Source organism: Pseudorca crassidens, chromosome 9, assembly GCF_039906515.1.
Source record: "Pseudorca crassidens isolate mPseCra1 chromosome 9, mPseCra1.hap1, whole genome shotgun sequence".
Taxonomy (NCBI): domain Eukaryota; kingdom Metazoa; phylum Chordata; class Mammalia; order Artiodactyla; family Delphinidae; genus Pseudorca; species Pseudorca crassidens.
In genome coordinates, this window is record NC_090304.1 from 52,117,424 (window position 1) to 52,134,187 (window position 16,764).

Consider the following 16,764-nt stretch of genomic DNA (forward strand, 5'->3'; position numbering starts at 1 on the left):
CCTGAAAGAGTGGAAGATATTGGGTATACAGCACCAAGGTGATAGAATCAGGAGCCTAATAGCTAGAGAGAACCTTAAAGATGACCTAGTCCAACCCACTCATGTTACATTTGGAAAAAGCAAGGTCCAAAGCACAGACATGAATTATCCAAGGTTACACAGAACCAAGTCTAGAATCCAACTCTTTTGGTCTTCCACTCCAGGCTTCTTTCTGCTACACTACAGCAGGTGTGTCTATATGCATCTACCTCCATATGTGCAGATATAAGACAGAATATGCATGTATATGCCCATTTACATATATAATAGCATAGGTACCTGGAAAAATTCCCTACTGCTATCATCCCTCTCTTAAATAAGAGTAAAATTAATCTCAAGGAAAAAAGTCAGTAATAGAAACTTAACTTGGGTGATACACTTTTCTAGTCGCGCTGCTTACCAGTTGGATGGCATTGGGCATGTTACCTTTCTGAGCCTCAGCTTTCAAACTGGAATAAAAATCCACCCAAATAGGACTATAGTGTAGATTAAATGAGAGGGTGATCATGAAAACATATTCTGCAAAAGGTGAGAGTTATGTTGTATAAACGTAAGTTGATGTTGACCTGAAGGGGCGATGATAGCTAAGGAGAAAATAACATTTTAAAGAAAAATTTAAAATACAATGTATTCTTCTAATTTACTCACTTAATAGGTTAACACTTCACTGAACCCCAGACCATCGGGCCTAGTCTGCAACATCCCTCCGAGGGCTTGTGCAGCCCTTGCTGGCACAACTTAAGAGACTGGCACTCACCACATCCAAAGCCAGCCACTCCTCTTTCGGACAACTGCAACAAGGCACGAAGCTTTTCCTCATACAGAGTCAAAATGCCACTCAGTCATTTCTAAACACTCGTCCTCATTTCACCCAGTGGAGCCATTTTGTGTTAAAAATCAGATGTGAAGGTGAAACCATCAGTCACTCTACTGAGCCTCAAGTGAAGTGACCAATCTGACAGGCCAGATGGTTTCCGACCTTCACGAGGACTTCCTGCACATACCTTGCTCTCACAGTATAGCCTCCACGAGGGCAGTGTTTCTCAAGCAGGGGGCAATTTTGCCCCCGGGGATATGCACAGGACAGCCCCCCCCCAACCAAGAATTATCTGCTCCCCATGTCCACAGTGCTGAGGTTGAAAAACCCTGTGCTAGTTGGAGGAACCCCCTCTGTCCAAAAGTCCACAAGACTTTAAAGTGCCCTCTGTCCTTCCCTTGAAATGCAGTAACAGTCCTTCCCTCATCAAACTCATTGGCCAAGTGAGTACTTCCTTCTCTCTCCCTCACTGCTTTGTGTCTCCTCAAAGCAGGGTGTGTGATCAAAGAGGATGACCGTTTCTATATGAGGAGGGCCAATTTTTTGGTGGGTAGGAGAGAGAACCTCTTAAAACAGTGTCCTATAAATGTCAGTTTTAAAAGTTCCCTTTCCTTTCTTCCTAAGAGGCAAATCAGTCCCAACCAAGGGGAACAAGGAAAGGAGGAGACAGGCTGTATTTACTGAAAGCCGCAGAGGATGCTTGGTAAGTTCGGTTCTCGGTCCCGGTGTCCACTGGGAGGTGGAAGGTGCCTTCAGTGCCACAGGAAGACGAGTTCTGTGGCCAGGCCTGTTTCATCAGCAGAGTTGCTTAAGGGAAGACACAAGAATGGCATTAGGCAGAAATAAGAAGTGGGCACCACCAATCACAGACACAAAAGCAAGGATCTTGAGCTGGACGGAAACATATAACCCAAGGGGCCCTGTTCAGACACACAGGATGGTTCAGCTTTCTGAGATGGGTGAGTGGTTGGGAGGAGTGCTGAAGTGACCTTCTAAATGATTTGAAACTGAGGAGACCTAAGCTTATACTAAGTAGGGGAGTCAGGATTTTCTACCCACTACCAAACCCATGAAAATGCTTATGAATACTGCCTTCTACTGCCTGACATTCTAGCCTAAGACTCTGGGATACTCCTTAGCCACCTGCTCGTTAACGTGTAGCAGCTCGGAGCCTTTGACTATGTACTGGGCCAGATCAACTGAGTACCCCTTTTTATGCCTGAAATCTCATCTGGAGGTGTACTTAACAAATTGTTTTCAAAGAGCGACCCCAAAATACTAATAACCACATGACATGAACCTTGCTGGACTGCCATCTCCTCTAAAGGGACTGAGCTTCGGTGGCTTACAAGGCAAGGCTGTCCAGCGGGACACTACCTGCAAACCTCTTCTCCTGTAGACCTAGCCAGGGCCAGACAAACCTCTTGCACCTTTTATGTCTCCTGCTGAGGTGCTACTGGTGCTCCACCTGAGATATCGCCTCATGAATTAGAGATGATCTTTTGGGCCACTAAGAAAGCAAATGTCAAACTTGGGGTAGGTGTGAAATAGAGATGAGGCTCAGTTTGAAAGAAATCTGCAGAGACTTCCCAGGCTGACTCAAAGCTCAGCTTGAGAAATTTAAAGATGATGTTTCCTATGGAATAGAAGTGGGGAGTGACTCAAAAAACTTACCTTCATGTGTCCTGTAGGGAAGGAGAGAGGAAATAGGGTTTCAAAGGGGGTGGGGGGAGGGATTGCCTAACATTTTACGTATCTCCCTTGATATATTTTCAAACAATAGAGGGGAAAAAAATTTTTTTTTTTTTGGCCACACCGCGCGGCTTTTGGGATCCAAGTTCCCCGACCAGGGACTGAACACGGGCCCTTGGCAGTGAAAGCGGGGAGTCCTAACCACAGGACCGCCAGGGAATTCCCGAGGAGAAATATTCTTGACCCAAATTTCTACTTGTGGCTGAAGAATGATTTTAACAGTATCTTTTCCACTCAGATGAGGTCTTGGGAGACATGGATATGGGGTGTTTTAAAGTATATTAGTATTGGCAACAGTTGGATATACGTGAAACATTTTAACAAGGGGCTAGGTAAGACAGGGTGGTATGAGAAGCAAGTTTGCCTATACCCTCTCATTCCATCAGGACAAGGATAATCCACCTCCAGAGAGATCTCCATAAACTCCTCTGCCTGTCCAGGTAACAGGAAATGCCTCTGGTTCCTTCAGTCATGGAAGTACTGGGGTCAGAGGAGGAGGTCAAAGACTCTACTGTTTTTGCTGAACCAAGGATAGAAGTACAGCTGTTCTGGGCTGACTCTGCGCTTGCATCAATGGCCCGCAATATATACAGCGGATGCTGAGAAATGAGAAGGAAATCATGGGCAGGGAAGTGACACTAAAAGGAGAATTCTGGTAGAAGAAAATGGAGATCCAGCAGAATTCCAATGCAGAGTCCAGGGCCTTTGCTGGACATTACAACATGACTCTGCAGACAACACAGGAGGAGGGCAGTCAATTTAAACAATTATCATGGGTTTCTTTTCCTGGGGGGCAGGGATGGGTGGAGTGGTGGGAATTAATAAAGGACCCAATTAGTGTTGAAAAATCTTATTAAGATAGCTTCAGATTTAGAATCTGCCACTTCACGTGGCTGGAAAGCCCTGGCCACCTAAAACAACTCCCTAAAAAGTGAAACATGTAGCTCTGAGAAGTCAGATAGAGCAAGCCCAGGCCCTCAAGACCCCACAGGAATCCACCAGGGAGCAGGAGGCCTAAATTTGGCTGCTGAGAATTTGGAGGACCTGTTCTGGTCCAGTTTTTAACCCAAGTGGTGCATCTTTACCATAATTTGAATCATAAGCCAAAAGTCTGACATTAGCCTAAAGGACTGTGTGACAATTAAAGTAAGTAAATCAAAATTAACCAAAGAGTGACTGAGGCCTACACTGCACTCAGCACTGAGGGGAGCGCCACGGTGGACAGGAACACACGTGGGTCATGGTCACCGCACACCAGGTATTTATGGTCTAGCTGGGGATGCAACACAGCCACACGCCAACCAGAGAGTGAACAAGACAGCATTACACACAGTAAAACAATGTTCCAGATTAACCAGGAAAGAAGCAAGTGTGACTGTGCCTTTGATTATGTGTTTCCCAACTGAGCAAGTGAGCTAACCTATACATGTTCCTGAAGAAGTGGGTATTTTCTTCTGGTTTCATTATAAAGAAAACAAATACTAATATCTTCTATATTTTTCTGTATATATGAATACATAATAATTTAAATAACTGGATAAATATGAAGGCTGAAAACAAAAAACAACAAATAACAGCTGTCGACTTGACTTCCTCATTAGTTAGCTATACGTCCACATACAATTCTAAAGAAACCCATTCTGCTGCTGGTAGTGATTCAGAGCTCAGCTGTGGGATGAAGACAATCCAACTGAAGCTTTTAGAGGCGTGGTAATAGAGGACGCTGCTCTGACAGGTATGCCTGTTCTTGGGTGCCATGAAAGGTACCAACTCCTAGAAATGGTCTATATTTTGAATAAATACAAGTGTATATACGTCAAATATTATTGAGGTGTACGTTTGAGACTACGTACTTTTGCACTTTATGTAGTACTATATATGTACTATTCCTCAATTTAAAAAAAGAGAGAGCGAGAACCCATGGCAGTGAAGGGCCACGGCCCAGTCACAGCATGCGGCCCACGTCCAAGTGCTGGGTTGTTCACATTCCTGGACACGGGGCCCTCACGCCCTCTGACACTTGAACAATCTGTTAAGCACACTTACAAGGAGGAGAGGCAGCAAGGGACCATCATCCTGAACAATGTAGTAAGTCAGGAAATCTGAGTTCTAGCCTGGGCTGTGCCACTTATTAGCTGTGGGACCTTGGGCAAGTCACTATACCTTTCTAAACTTCAGGTCTGTTGTCTCATAAAATGGCAATAATAACCACTCCATGATTGCTTCATAGTATTGATTGTGAGGATCAAAGATCAAGTGTCAGCCAGTCTTACAGTTTCTAATTGTGGTGTCTGTCTACTCTTCCATCCCCACAGGTGTGGACAGCTCCAATGGAAGCTCTCATCACCTCTTACCTGAATTATTGCAACTGCTTCCTCACTGTTCTGTTTGTTTTTAAACCTGCCAACTCCAATCTCCAAGCTGCAGTCAGAGTGATATTTCTAAGACCTAGACCTAATCACAAAAACTTCTTTCTTAAAAACATTCCATGGTTCTCCATTACCTAACTCCTTGTGTGGCACTCAAGGCCCCTCGTGATCTAGTCCTATGATCTCTCTAGACTCACTGTTCTCACTCTCAAACCCTACATGACAGCCACACAAACTGTTCACCATTCCCAGACGATGCCAAGAAGCATCACTTCTCTGTATTTTTGCTCACACTGCTCACTCTTCCTGGCATGTCCTTCCCCAAATACCGCCTGGTAGACATTTATTAATCCATCAACCAGGAGCTGAAGACTCACCTCTACTGTGAAGTCCTTTCTTTTCCCCACTTCTTGATCACAGCCCCCTCATGTATCCCACTTGGTTCACTATCCCAGTTCCTGTGATTCTTAGAAGCCCCTGTACTTGCTAGTTTGTCCATCTCCCCCGCTAAACTTTGAGCTCCTTGAAAACAGGAACCCTGTCTTACTGAACTTTGTATCTTCAAAGGGCCAGCTTAGGGTCTGGGACAGAACATTTTGTGAAGAGAAGAGCTCCATACATACACTTTAGTATTTCTATTTCAGATGCTATAACAGGAGAGGTGAGGAGGCAGGAGAGCTTCTCTCACTTCATATGGAGTCTTCTGTTCAAGTTCATATATCCTGAGGCAAACAAACACGACTCCTCATAAACAATAAGAGAAACGGGTCTGTGACTAGCAAAACTGAAAGAATAAGATTATAAGAGGGCAACCTGTTAGCATTTAAAGGGACCTCAGAGATCATCTGGAATAAAACATTTTATCTATGGCCTGGAGACATTAGCAAATTGCCCAAGATCACGCAGCCCACAGCAGCAGCAAGAAGAGATTTTCACAGCTCATCTCCTAAAAGATGTGCCACACACAAATTCAATTTTCAACATCCAAATAATTCAAGGTTAAAAGTCGAGAAAGTGTGCAGAGACTTTACGAAAACATTGTCCTGAGCAGCCCAGGTGAGGGTGGTGAAAGCAGCAAGTCCCTCCTATGGTCCCTTCCTGTCTATGACAAAAAAGGACCTAGTCAAGTTACACTGCTGGGACCCTCACAGGTGCCCAGAAGTTCCCGTGGTGCCTTGGGCCTGGAGTCCACACTGCCCAGAGAATCCAGCTCTGGTCCCTGGCTTATTAGCACACTTAACCCTCACCTCTCACCATCCAGGAAAATGCCCCCCAAATGAGCCAGAGCTCAAGATCTGGGCTAAGGGAATAGATTGTATCTAAAGTTAACCAGGTCTTCAAACATGTGAGACTGCCAATGGAGATGGAAAGTCTGATCGTGGGGCAGACTGGTGTTTTGCATTCTTACAGGCATAATCCAGGTACTCCTCCGCAGGGGCTGCCATAAAGCCAACAGAGGAGCCATAGAGACCCAGGAATTTTTGTTCACTTGTTTGTTTGAATTCAGCAGCCATGTGAGGGTAAAGGTTTCCGACCTAGGTCAGATGGGACCCCAGAGGTGAGGAAGGGGAGAGACGCCTTTTAGTGCCATGATCCTTCACTGCTGCCCTAGGGGACGGTTCGTGTGTGTCTCCAACCCATGATTTTGCACCATCAGACATGTTCCTGCATGCTTCAGGAACTGCTGCTGAGCCACCTGGGGGAGCCCAAGCCTAGGGGATGGGATTTGGGGAGGGAAGGAGAGGGGATCTACTTTTGTTACGAGATAACACATTCATAGGCCATAATACAGATGAGGAAAAATAGCTCTCCTACCATAAGCTGAATGCAGGAACTGAAACTCTGTTGGATAGAAATGTTAGTTGAAATTACCACTAAGAATCTGTGCAAAGTAGTACATATTGCAGTTACAAAAACAAACTTTGTCTTAAAAAAGCAGTTTCCCCCAGGCTACGCAAGAAACAGTGAACGCAGAGGGTGCAAAGTACCTCTACCCTGGAGAGGGTGACAGACTTGCCATCCAGGAAAGCCCATTCATTGAGGAAGGGTATGTCCTTGGATGCCATGACATCCTCCAGGCAGCTGACCCAGAAGCTGCCTGGAAGTATGTAAGTCCAAGTTCCTGCTCTTTGCTTGTCCATGCTAAGAATAAATTTCAAGTCTCCCAAGCATTGCAAAGGGACTTCACACATGACAGAGGCTTTATGTGCTAGAGGAGGTAAAGGTTCAGGGACAAAACCAATCATCTTTGGCCTCTGAAGAGCTCTGTTTAAAGTCCTAGAGGGCCAGGACCAATGCAGAGGCACTTAATTCCCTGAGACCTCTGGGAGAGCGTGGTGCTGTACAAGGGGCACAGACTGTGGGCAGACAGCTTGGCTTTGAATCTGAGCTCCACTGCTTTTTAGCTGTGCAACTTTGGACACGTTATTTAACCTCTCTGAGCAAAACTGAAGGCAAGAAGCTCTAACTCACAAGATTACGGAAAAAAAATTAAGATTTGTGACAAGACTTGCATGGTGTCTGGAACATGGCAGGTGTTCAGAAAACTCAAATTCCTTTTCCCTCCCCTTCCCCAGGTTCATCATATGCAAAATGGGAGTAACTGTACTTTACAATGCTGCTATGGAATCAAGTGAGACAACAGATGACAATGACTGATAAACAGATTTTTTTGTGAGGAGGTATTTCATTTTTACCTATATTAGTTATCCTGTTTATCCTTTCCCTTCATTTTCAAGTCAGATTACCATTAATATGACCCATCTTTTGGTCTCCAGATTTTGAAAACAAGTCTCTATTGGCTCTGCCTTCTGCAGGGCCAAACAGTTCTTAAGTAAGATCCCTGAAGTCACTAAGAGCTTGGAAGAAAGCTTCAAGTACCCACATTGCTTTCAGAACCAATGAAGGAGTGAAATATTTCCCTGCATCCTGGATAGAGGACATCTTTGGGTATTTAGAGCTGCTAAAAATAGCTCTTTCTGAAGCAACTTCTTGGTCTTCTTGAAAAAGCTGAGAGGAATTTAAACCTGAGAGCCTGGCTCCTTTGCAGGCTTCTATCCCGCAGGCATCTCTCAGCATCACAAACGGCCAGCTCTGGAAGGAAGCTGAGAGTACGTACACTGTCCTCTCTGACCTTGAGTCAGCTCCTCCACTGCAGTCAGGAGACCTGGTAGAAGCAGAGGCCAGCCTCCCAACATATGACACGGACCAGCTGTGTGTATGTGTAACTCCAAAGGGAAAAGGATCTGCCCAAAGTCACACCAAAATCAGTAGCAGAGTTAGTGCTATAACTCCAGTCTTCCAACTCCCAGTTTGGGGCTTTCTGACACAATGTGCTAATACCACCCTGTCTAGTGGACTGTGTGAGAAAATGGTCTGGGTTGGTTTAGTCACAGCTTAGAAATATGTTGACTTTTCAAAAGTAAAATTGGGGAAAATCAAGTTAGACGTGGGTTGATATTTTGTGTGCTTTAAAATTAAAACTTAATCAGTACTTTACACATGCCAGGAGCTTTCCAATCTCTCCCTTCCCCACGTCCCCACAATCTCAGGCTCTTCCTGTCTGCTCTCCCTTTCCTCTCTAATCTGACTGCTCTAGTCTAACACCTCAATTTCTCTCTAGCCGACTGCAACTATAATGTTGTGGTTAAGAATGCATGTGGGGGGCTTCCCTGGTGACGCAGTGGTTAAGAATCCGTCTGCCAATGAAGGGGACACAGGTTCAAGCCCTGGTCCGGGAAGATCCCACATGCCGTGGATCAACTAAGCCCGTGAGCCACAACTACTGAGCCTGTCTGTGCTCTAGAGGCCATGAGACACAACTACTGAAGCCCGCGCGCCTAGAGCCCATGCTCTGCAACAAGAGAAGCCACCTCAATGGGAAGCCCGCACACTGCAATGAAGAGTAGCCCCCGCTCACTGCAACTAGAGAAAGCCCGCGCGCAGCAACGAAGACCCAACACAGCCAAAAATAAAAATAAATTTTAAAAAAAGACCCAATGTAGCCAAAAATAAACAAATAAGTAAATAAATAAATTAATTAAAAAATGAAAAAAAGAATGCATGCAGGGACTTCCCTGTTGGCGAAGTGGTTAAGAATCCACCTGCTGATGCAGGGGACACAGGTTCGATACCTGGTCCGGGAAGATCCCACATGCCGTGGAGCAACTAAGCCCATGCACCACAACTACTGAGCCTGTGCTCTAGAGCCCGCGAGCCACAACTACTGAGCCCACGTGCCACAACTACTGTAGCCTGCGCACCTAGAGCCCGTGCTCCACAACTAGAGAAGCCACCGCAATGAGAAGCACGTGCACGGCAACAAAGAGTAGCCCCCGCTCGCCACAACTAGAGAAAGCCTGCGCAGCAATGAAGACCCAAAGCAGCCCAAAATAAATAAGATATAAATAAATTATTTTAAAAAGTCACAATTGCCAAATGAAACAAATGGTATTAAAAAAAAATAATTACTAAACAAGAAAATGAGGGTATTATCATGACATTCCAGGCCTTTCCAAATCTGGCCCTTGCACATCTGTAGTCCAGATTCATCTGTTACGCCGCCACCCTAGAGCCTATGCTTCAACCATTCTCACTACTTCAAGGTTCTTCAGTGTCACTCCTCACACCTCCATGTCTTTGCCCAGGCTCTACTCTGCCTAGAATGCCCAACTCTTCCTCTGTATGTTTAAAAGAATGCCTCTTAACAGCAACAACAAAAAAACAACCAAACAAACAAAAAAGAATGCCTCTTACTTCTCCCTCAAGTCTCCACTGCTAGGTCCTCTGTGAAGCCTCCCCTTACACCCTCAACCCCAGGCAGAGGTTGTTCCCTCCTCCACTTCCTCTCCTCTTGTACATATTCCTTTTACAATATTCACCACACTGTACAGCCACGAATCTGTTCACACGTCAGCTTCCAAATGGACTGTAAGCTACTTCAGGCAAAGACAGCATCCTTCCTTTTTTCTATTCTAGTGGGGAGGACATTCAGCAAATAAATACTTGTTGAGTAAATGAAGAGGAACTTACATAAAACCATCTACAACCATGAGGTAGGTGTAGCACATTTCTCAGAGAGGTGAGGTAACTTGTCTAAGGACTCACAACTAGTGAGTTGAGTAATCAGGATTCAAACCCAGGACTTACTAACTGCAGAGCCCACATTCTTTCTCCTGCTCCTTGAGTATTAAAGCACCAGCTGAGAGTGGCTTGTTTTTTTGAGCGTGGGGGTCAAGATGGTGGTAAAACCTCTGCATTGCTCCCAAACTGAAACAAACTTCTATACTTTCAAATCTATTTCAACCTCTATCCAAGGAGTGTTGGGCCTTTATTATTTTTGAAAAACAAGTTCCTCGCTGCAGCTTGAAAATGTGGCAAGTCTCTCACTCTCTTCCAAATCCACGTCCAGGAAGGGGTGGGTGGGTGGGTGGGTGGTGTGTGTGTATGTGTCAACGGCAGCCTCAGGGGAAACCGAGGGTGTGTGTGTGTGTGCGCGCGTGTATGTGTCAACGGCAGCCTCAGGGGAAACTGAGGATGTGTGTGTGTGTGTGCGTGTGTGTGTGTCAACGGCAGCCTCAGGGGAAACCGAGGGTGAGGGTGTGTGTGTGTGTGTGTGTGTGTGTGTGTGTGTGTGTGTGTGTGTGTGTGTGTGTGTGTGTGTGTGTGTGTGTGTGTGTGTGTGTGTGTGTGTGTGTGTGTGTGTGTGTGTGTCAACGGCAGCCTCAGGGGAAACCGAGCAAAAACTGGGTGTGGATACTGGCAGAGCAGAAAAGGTTCTGTGAGGAGGATACACATCTCAGATATTCCAGCAGAAGAGAGATGGGCCAACTTTAAGTCCCAAGGAGAATGGAAGAAATTCTATTCCCGGAGGCTGAACTGCCCCAGTTCCCAGAGGGGACTCCCTGAACAATCAAGCGTGGACAGGCTGAGCCCAGAGCAATTTAGGACATGGAAAGGCCAGCAAGTGTTTCGGGCTTTTTTTTCCCAAATAGAGCCTCACCTCCCACCCCACTCACCACTGCTGGCTTCACTTTTTCCTTACCTGGAGCATAACTGGGGCTATTGGTGGGGTACAGGCTGGGATTGTAGGCAGGGGCTGCAGCTGGATAGGCTGTAGGGTAACCTATGAAGAGACAAAAAAGTGTCATTTAGTTGGGCAAGAAGAAAGCAGATTTCTGAGGAAATGGAATCCAAGTCCCAAGCTTGGCCTTCAGCCTCTTCATGGGCCATTTCAGGTAGTATATGTGACTGCTTTTAGCCTCTCAAGAAAAATCACCAATACCACAGTCCCAACATATACACATTTTTCTGTCTGTTTTTTCAAAGCAGTACAAGAGATATATGTCTATATGCTCACTGTAAAAAACCCTGAAACACTATGGAAGTATGTATGGTAGAAAGTGTAAGTTTACTTTCACATTCCTGCCATAATACTACTCTCCTCCCCAGAGATAATAGCAGTTTGGCATCTATGTCTCCAGACAGTTTTCCATGCATTTTTATACACATATATTCAGTGGTGAGCTAGTAAATATTTAACAACTGGCTCAAGGGGATTGGGGCGGAGCCCTATTTGTAGCATTTGCTAAGTTCCATGGTGTAAGCACTCCCAACCATGGCCAATTTCAAGCTACCAACATCACTGAATAAGTATAAGTAGCTGAGAAGCTCACAATTGGGTCTAGAGAGCCCACACAAGCCTGATCCAGTCCACCACTGCATATTATATATAAGGATTAAAAAAACGTTTTTTAATTGTGACAAAATATATATAAAATTTGTGATTTTAACCATTTAAGTGTACAATTCAGTGGCACTAATTACATTCACAATGTTGTGCAACCATCCCCACTATGTATTTCTAAAAGTTTTTAACCACCCCAAACAGAACTCTGTACCCGTTAAGCAATAACACTCCATTCCCTCTTCCCATAACCCATCTTAACTTCTTTTTTTTTAATATGTTTATTGGAGTATAATTGCTTTACAATGGTATGTTAGTTTCTGCTTTATAACAAAGTGAATCAGTTATACATATACATATATTCCCATTTCTCCTCCCTCTTGCGTCTCTCTCCCTCCCACCCTCCCTATCCCACCCCTCTAGGTGGTCACAAAGCACCGAGCTGATCTCCCTGTGCTATGCGGCTGCTTCCCACTAGCTATCTGTTTTGCATTTGGTAGTGTATATATGTCCATGCCACTCTCATTTTGTCCCAGCTTACCCTTCCCCCTCCCCGTATCCTCAAGTCCATTCTCTAGTAGGTCTGCATCTTTATTCCTGTCCTGCCCCTAGGTTCTTCATGATTAACTTCTAATCTACTTTCTGTCTCTATGAATTTGCCTATTCTAGATACTTTATGTATTCTAACACATGGAATCAAACACTATTTATCCTTTTGTGCCTGGCTTCTTAGCATAATTTTTTCAGAGTTCATTCATGTTTTAGCATGTATCAGAACTTCATTCCTTTTTATGGCTGAGTAATATTCCACTGTATATATATACCACATTTTGTTTATCCATTCACCTGTTGATGGACACTTGGGTTGTTTCCACCTTTTGGATATTGTGAATAATGCTGCTGTGAACACTGATATACAAGTATCAGTTTGAGTCCCTGTTTTCAATTTTTGGGGGTATATACTGAGGAGCAGAATTGCTGGGTTATATGGTAATTTTATCTTTAGCTTTTTGAGGAACCACCAAACTGTTTTTCACAGTGGCTATACCATTTTACACTCCCACCAGCAATGCACGAGGGTTCCAATTTTTACACATCCTCACCAACACTTGTTATTTTCTATTTTTTTTAAATTATAGCCATCCTAGCAGGTGTGAATTGGTATCTCTTTGTGGTTTTGATGTGCATTTCCCTAATGATTAATGATGCTGAACATCTTTTCATGTGCTTACTGGTCATTTGTACATTTGTTTGGAGAAATGTCTATTCAAAACATGTGCCAATTTAAAAAGTCGGGTTGTTTTGTTGTTGAGTTGTAGGACTTTTTAATGTATTCTGGATATTAAACCTTTATCAGATTTGTCATACTGAGTGAAGTAAGCCAGACAGAGAAAGACAAATATATGATATCGCTTATATGTGGAATCTAAAAAAAAAATGGTACAAATGAACTTATTTACAAAACAGAAATAGAGTCACAGATGTAGAAAACAAACTTATGGTTACTGGGGGGGAAAGTGGGGTGAGGGGGATAAATTGGGAGATTGGGATTGACATATACAACACTACTATATATAAAATAGATAACTAATAAGGACCTACTGTATAGCATAGGTCAGTTCTCTGTAATGAACTATATGGAAGAAGAATCTAAAAATGAGTGGATATATGCATATGTATAACTGATTCACTTTGCTGTTCAGCAGAAACTAATAACATTGTAAATCAACTATACTCCATTAAAAACTAAGAAAACAAAAACACTTTATCAGATTTAATTTTGATGAAATCCAATTTATCTATTTTTCCTTTGTTGCTCATGTTTTTGGTGTCATATCTAAGAATACACTTGCTAAATCCAAGGTCATGAAGATTTACCCTATATTTTCTTCTAAGAGTTTTAAGGCTTTGACCCTTATATTTATATCATTGATCCTTTTTTTTTGGCTGTGCTGCATGGCTTGTGGGGATCTTAGTTCCCTGACCAGGGACTGAACCCGGGCCCTCGGCAGTGAAAGCATGGAGTCCTAGCCACTGGACTGCCAGGGAATTCCCATCATTAATTCATTTTTGTATATGGTGTGAGATAAGGGTAAATGTTGTTTTAAATTCTATTTTTTCACTTTAACATTATAAGCATTTTCCCACGTAATTCTCTTCAAAACACTTTTTAATATCTTGATAATATTCCATTATGTAGATATAGCAAATTATTTAACCATAACTCTGTTTTTATAGGTTTAGGTTGTTTTCAAATTTTCATTATTATAAATAAAGGTATGAGAACAACCCAAATAAATCTTTGGCTGCATTTCTGATTATTTTTTCAGGAATGAGTTCTAGAAGTGAGCTTTCTAGGTCAAAAGATAGTGCTATTTTTAAAGCCCATTCATTCAACAAATATTTCAGTATCTACTCTGTGCCAGACACTGTGATCCCTGCCCTTGTGGAGCTTATATTTTAAGAGGGTTGGAGAAGGCAGTGGATAAATAGTAAATATTAAAAAAACAGTCTTAAGTGCTATGGAAAAGAGAAAAAGGGCAGGGTAAAGGGCATCAGATGTGCCACGGTGTTGGGACTGCACTATTAAATAGGGTAACCAGTACAAGACACACTGAGAAAGTAAGGTTTCCACACAGACTTGAAGGAAATAGAGTTAACCAAGCAAGATGGCTGAAGGAAGAGCATTTCACAGGAAGGAAAGAGTCAGTTCAAAGGCCCTAAGTTGGGAGTATATGATATGGGATATGTCTGAGGAATAGCAAAGAGGCCAGTGTAGCTAAAGTGGAACAAGCGAGGGGGAAAGTAGTTGTAGAGGAGTCAGAGAGATAGAAGGCTGGTCAGTTCGTGTAGGGCCTTCAGGCTACTGTAAGGACTTCAACTTTTACTCTGAGTGAAATGAGAAGCCATGATGGGGTCTTGAGCAGAATAATAACATGGTCTGACTTATGTTTGAAAAGAGTCACTCTGATTGCTGTGTGGAAAACAGACTATAATGGGGGGAGAGTAGAGAAGCAGAGAGACCAGTTAGGAGGCTACTGCAAACTCCTTGCAATAGATGATGGGGCTCAGATCAGGGAAGTAGCAGCAGAAATGATGAGAAGTGACATGCTAAGAATCTTCACATACTTTGCCACACTGCTTTCTAGAAAGACTATCAATTTGTACTCACACTAGCAGTGTGTAAGTGCCTGTCTCATTGCTCCCTGCAGTTTTTAAATGTTCATTGGTATTTTGACCGACAATGGAAAGCTGATTTTTTTTTTTATTATTATTATTATTTTTTTTTTTGCAGTACGCGGGCCTCTCACTGTTGTGGCCTCTCCCGTTGCAGAGCACAGGCTCCGGACGCGCAGGCTCAGCGGCCATGGCTCACGGGCCCAGCCGCTCCGTGGCATGTGGGATCCTCCCAGACCGGGGCACGAACCCGCATCCCCTGCATCAGCAGGCGGACTCTCAACCACTGCGCCACCAGGGAAGCCCTGGAAAGCTGATTTTAAAAGTCAAAGATTAAATCCCCAAATCCCTAAAAGCTTCTTTGGGATTTATAAATATTGAGCTTTAATAATGTATCTTTGTTAATATACCTTTCCCTAAATCCTTTCCAATTCCAAAGAAAATTCATCTCTCTTTACTCCCAATCATTTTCTGATTTCAGAACCAAGGCAGCCAACTTGTCACTTAATTAGCAATATGGAGGTCTGCCACTTCTCAAGGAGAAAGTCAAGGGTTTAATTTGGGAAGCGAAGTGACAGTTAGAATGCAGCCCGAAAAGTGCCATGACAAGGACGTAAAGTGAGCAGAAAAGGGGCCTTTATCTACCAACATTTATTTAGTACCTATTGTCTGCCAGGGATTATACTGGGCACTAGGTGTCCCTTGATGTGGACAAAAAAAGGGGAGGAAGAACATTCCAGGCAGAAGGATGAAGGGTAGCATTTTGGGGACATCCATAAGTGGCTTGCCTTGTACCTTCCTTGGCTCTATGAAGCAGGACTGATGGGTTAACCACACCTAAAAGGGTAGGTTGCCTTTTAGGTCTTGATCTCATCATTTTGTCTTCTTGTGACCATATCTCCCTTTACAGTCACTGACCCTAACTTACCTTTTCAGTTTCATCTGTCCACTACCTATGCCCAAGTTTCATATTGCTAGACTGGACTGCTGTCCTGAACTCCAGACTCACAGTATCTAACTACCTACTTAACATCTCCACTTGGATGTTTGCTAGACATCAAGGCTATATGGGTAGAGTGGCTAAGAGTATGGTCTCTGGAGCTAGATCTAAGCTTAGGTTTGAATTCCAGCAACACCACTAATTATTTGTGTGACCTTGGGCCACTTACTTAACCTCTCTGTGCTTTAGTTTTCTCATTTGTAAAGTGGGAATAATAATATTATTTACTTAATAGGTTGCTATAAGTATTAAATTAGTAAGACCTCAAAGTACTAGGAGCCAGGCAAACAGTTAAGACTTCAAAAAGTTAGCTATTATTATTTTAAACTTATGACATTCAAAAACTAAATATTTACTTTTATCTTCCCATTCCCTTCCAAATCTGTTCTCTAAGCTTCTTCTCCACACCAGTAAATGACAACTCATTCTTCTAGCTCCTCAGGCCAAAAATCTTAGAGTCATCCTTGACTCTACTCTTCTTCTCCTATCCACATCTAATCCATCAGCAAATCCTTTCAGTTCCACCTTTAGAATATATTTAAAATCTGACCACATCTCATTGCCTACATACTTTCTATCCTAGTCCAAGTCATTGTTATTTCTCACCTAGATTATTGCAATAGCTTCTTAAGGGGTCTCCCTGCTTCTACCTTTGATCCTATGCAGTCTCTTTACCACAGCAGCCAGAACAGATCCATTAAAACATTAAATCAGATCATGACACTCCTCTCTTTAAGCCCCACAGTAGCTTCCCAAGACAATTATGGTGAAATCCTTTCAATGACCCATCAGCTACCTCTCTAACCTCCTCTCCTTGCCCACATGCTAATCTACTCCAGCCACAATGGCCTCCTTGCTGTTCTTCAAATGTGTCAAGCACTTTCCCATCTCAGAGCCTTTACCCTGACCCTTTCTTCCCTTCTGG

At 43.4% G+C, this 16,764-nt stretch overlaps 1 protein-coding gene across 3 annotated transcripts in view; it reads right to left on the reverse strand.

The window, feature by feature from the left end:
- The window catches only part of FAM168A (family with sequence similarity 168 member A), a 199,127-nt gene that overhangs the window by 14,061 nt on the left and 168,302 nt on the right, over positions 1 to 16,764 (reverse strand). The window contains exons 3-5 of one of the 3 annotated variants that reach the window (XM_067750274.1): positions 11,021 to 11,101; positions 6,793 to 6,819; positions 1,538 to 1,663 (exon numbers count right to left, since the gene is read on the reverse strand). In XM_067750274.1, the coding sequence (XP_067606375.1) occupies positions 1,538 to 1,663; positions 6,793 to 6,819; positions 11,021 to 11,101 (234 nt within the window). The remainder of the gene's footprint in view (positions 1 to 1,537; positions 1,664 to 6,792; positions 6,820 to 11,020; positions 11,102 to 16,764) is intronic. The other 2 variants (XM_067750275.1, XM_067750276.1) reach the window with 2 other exon arrangements.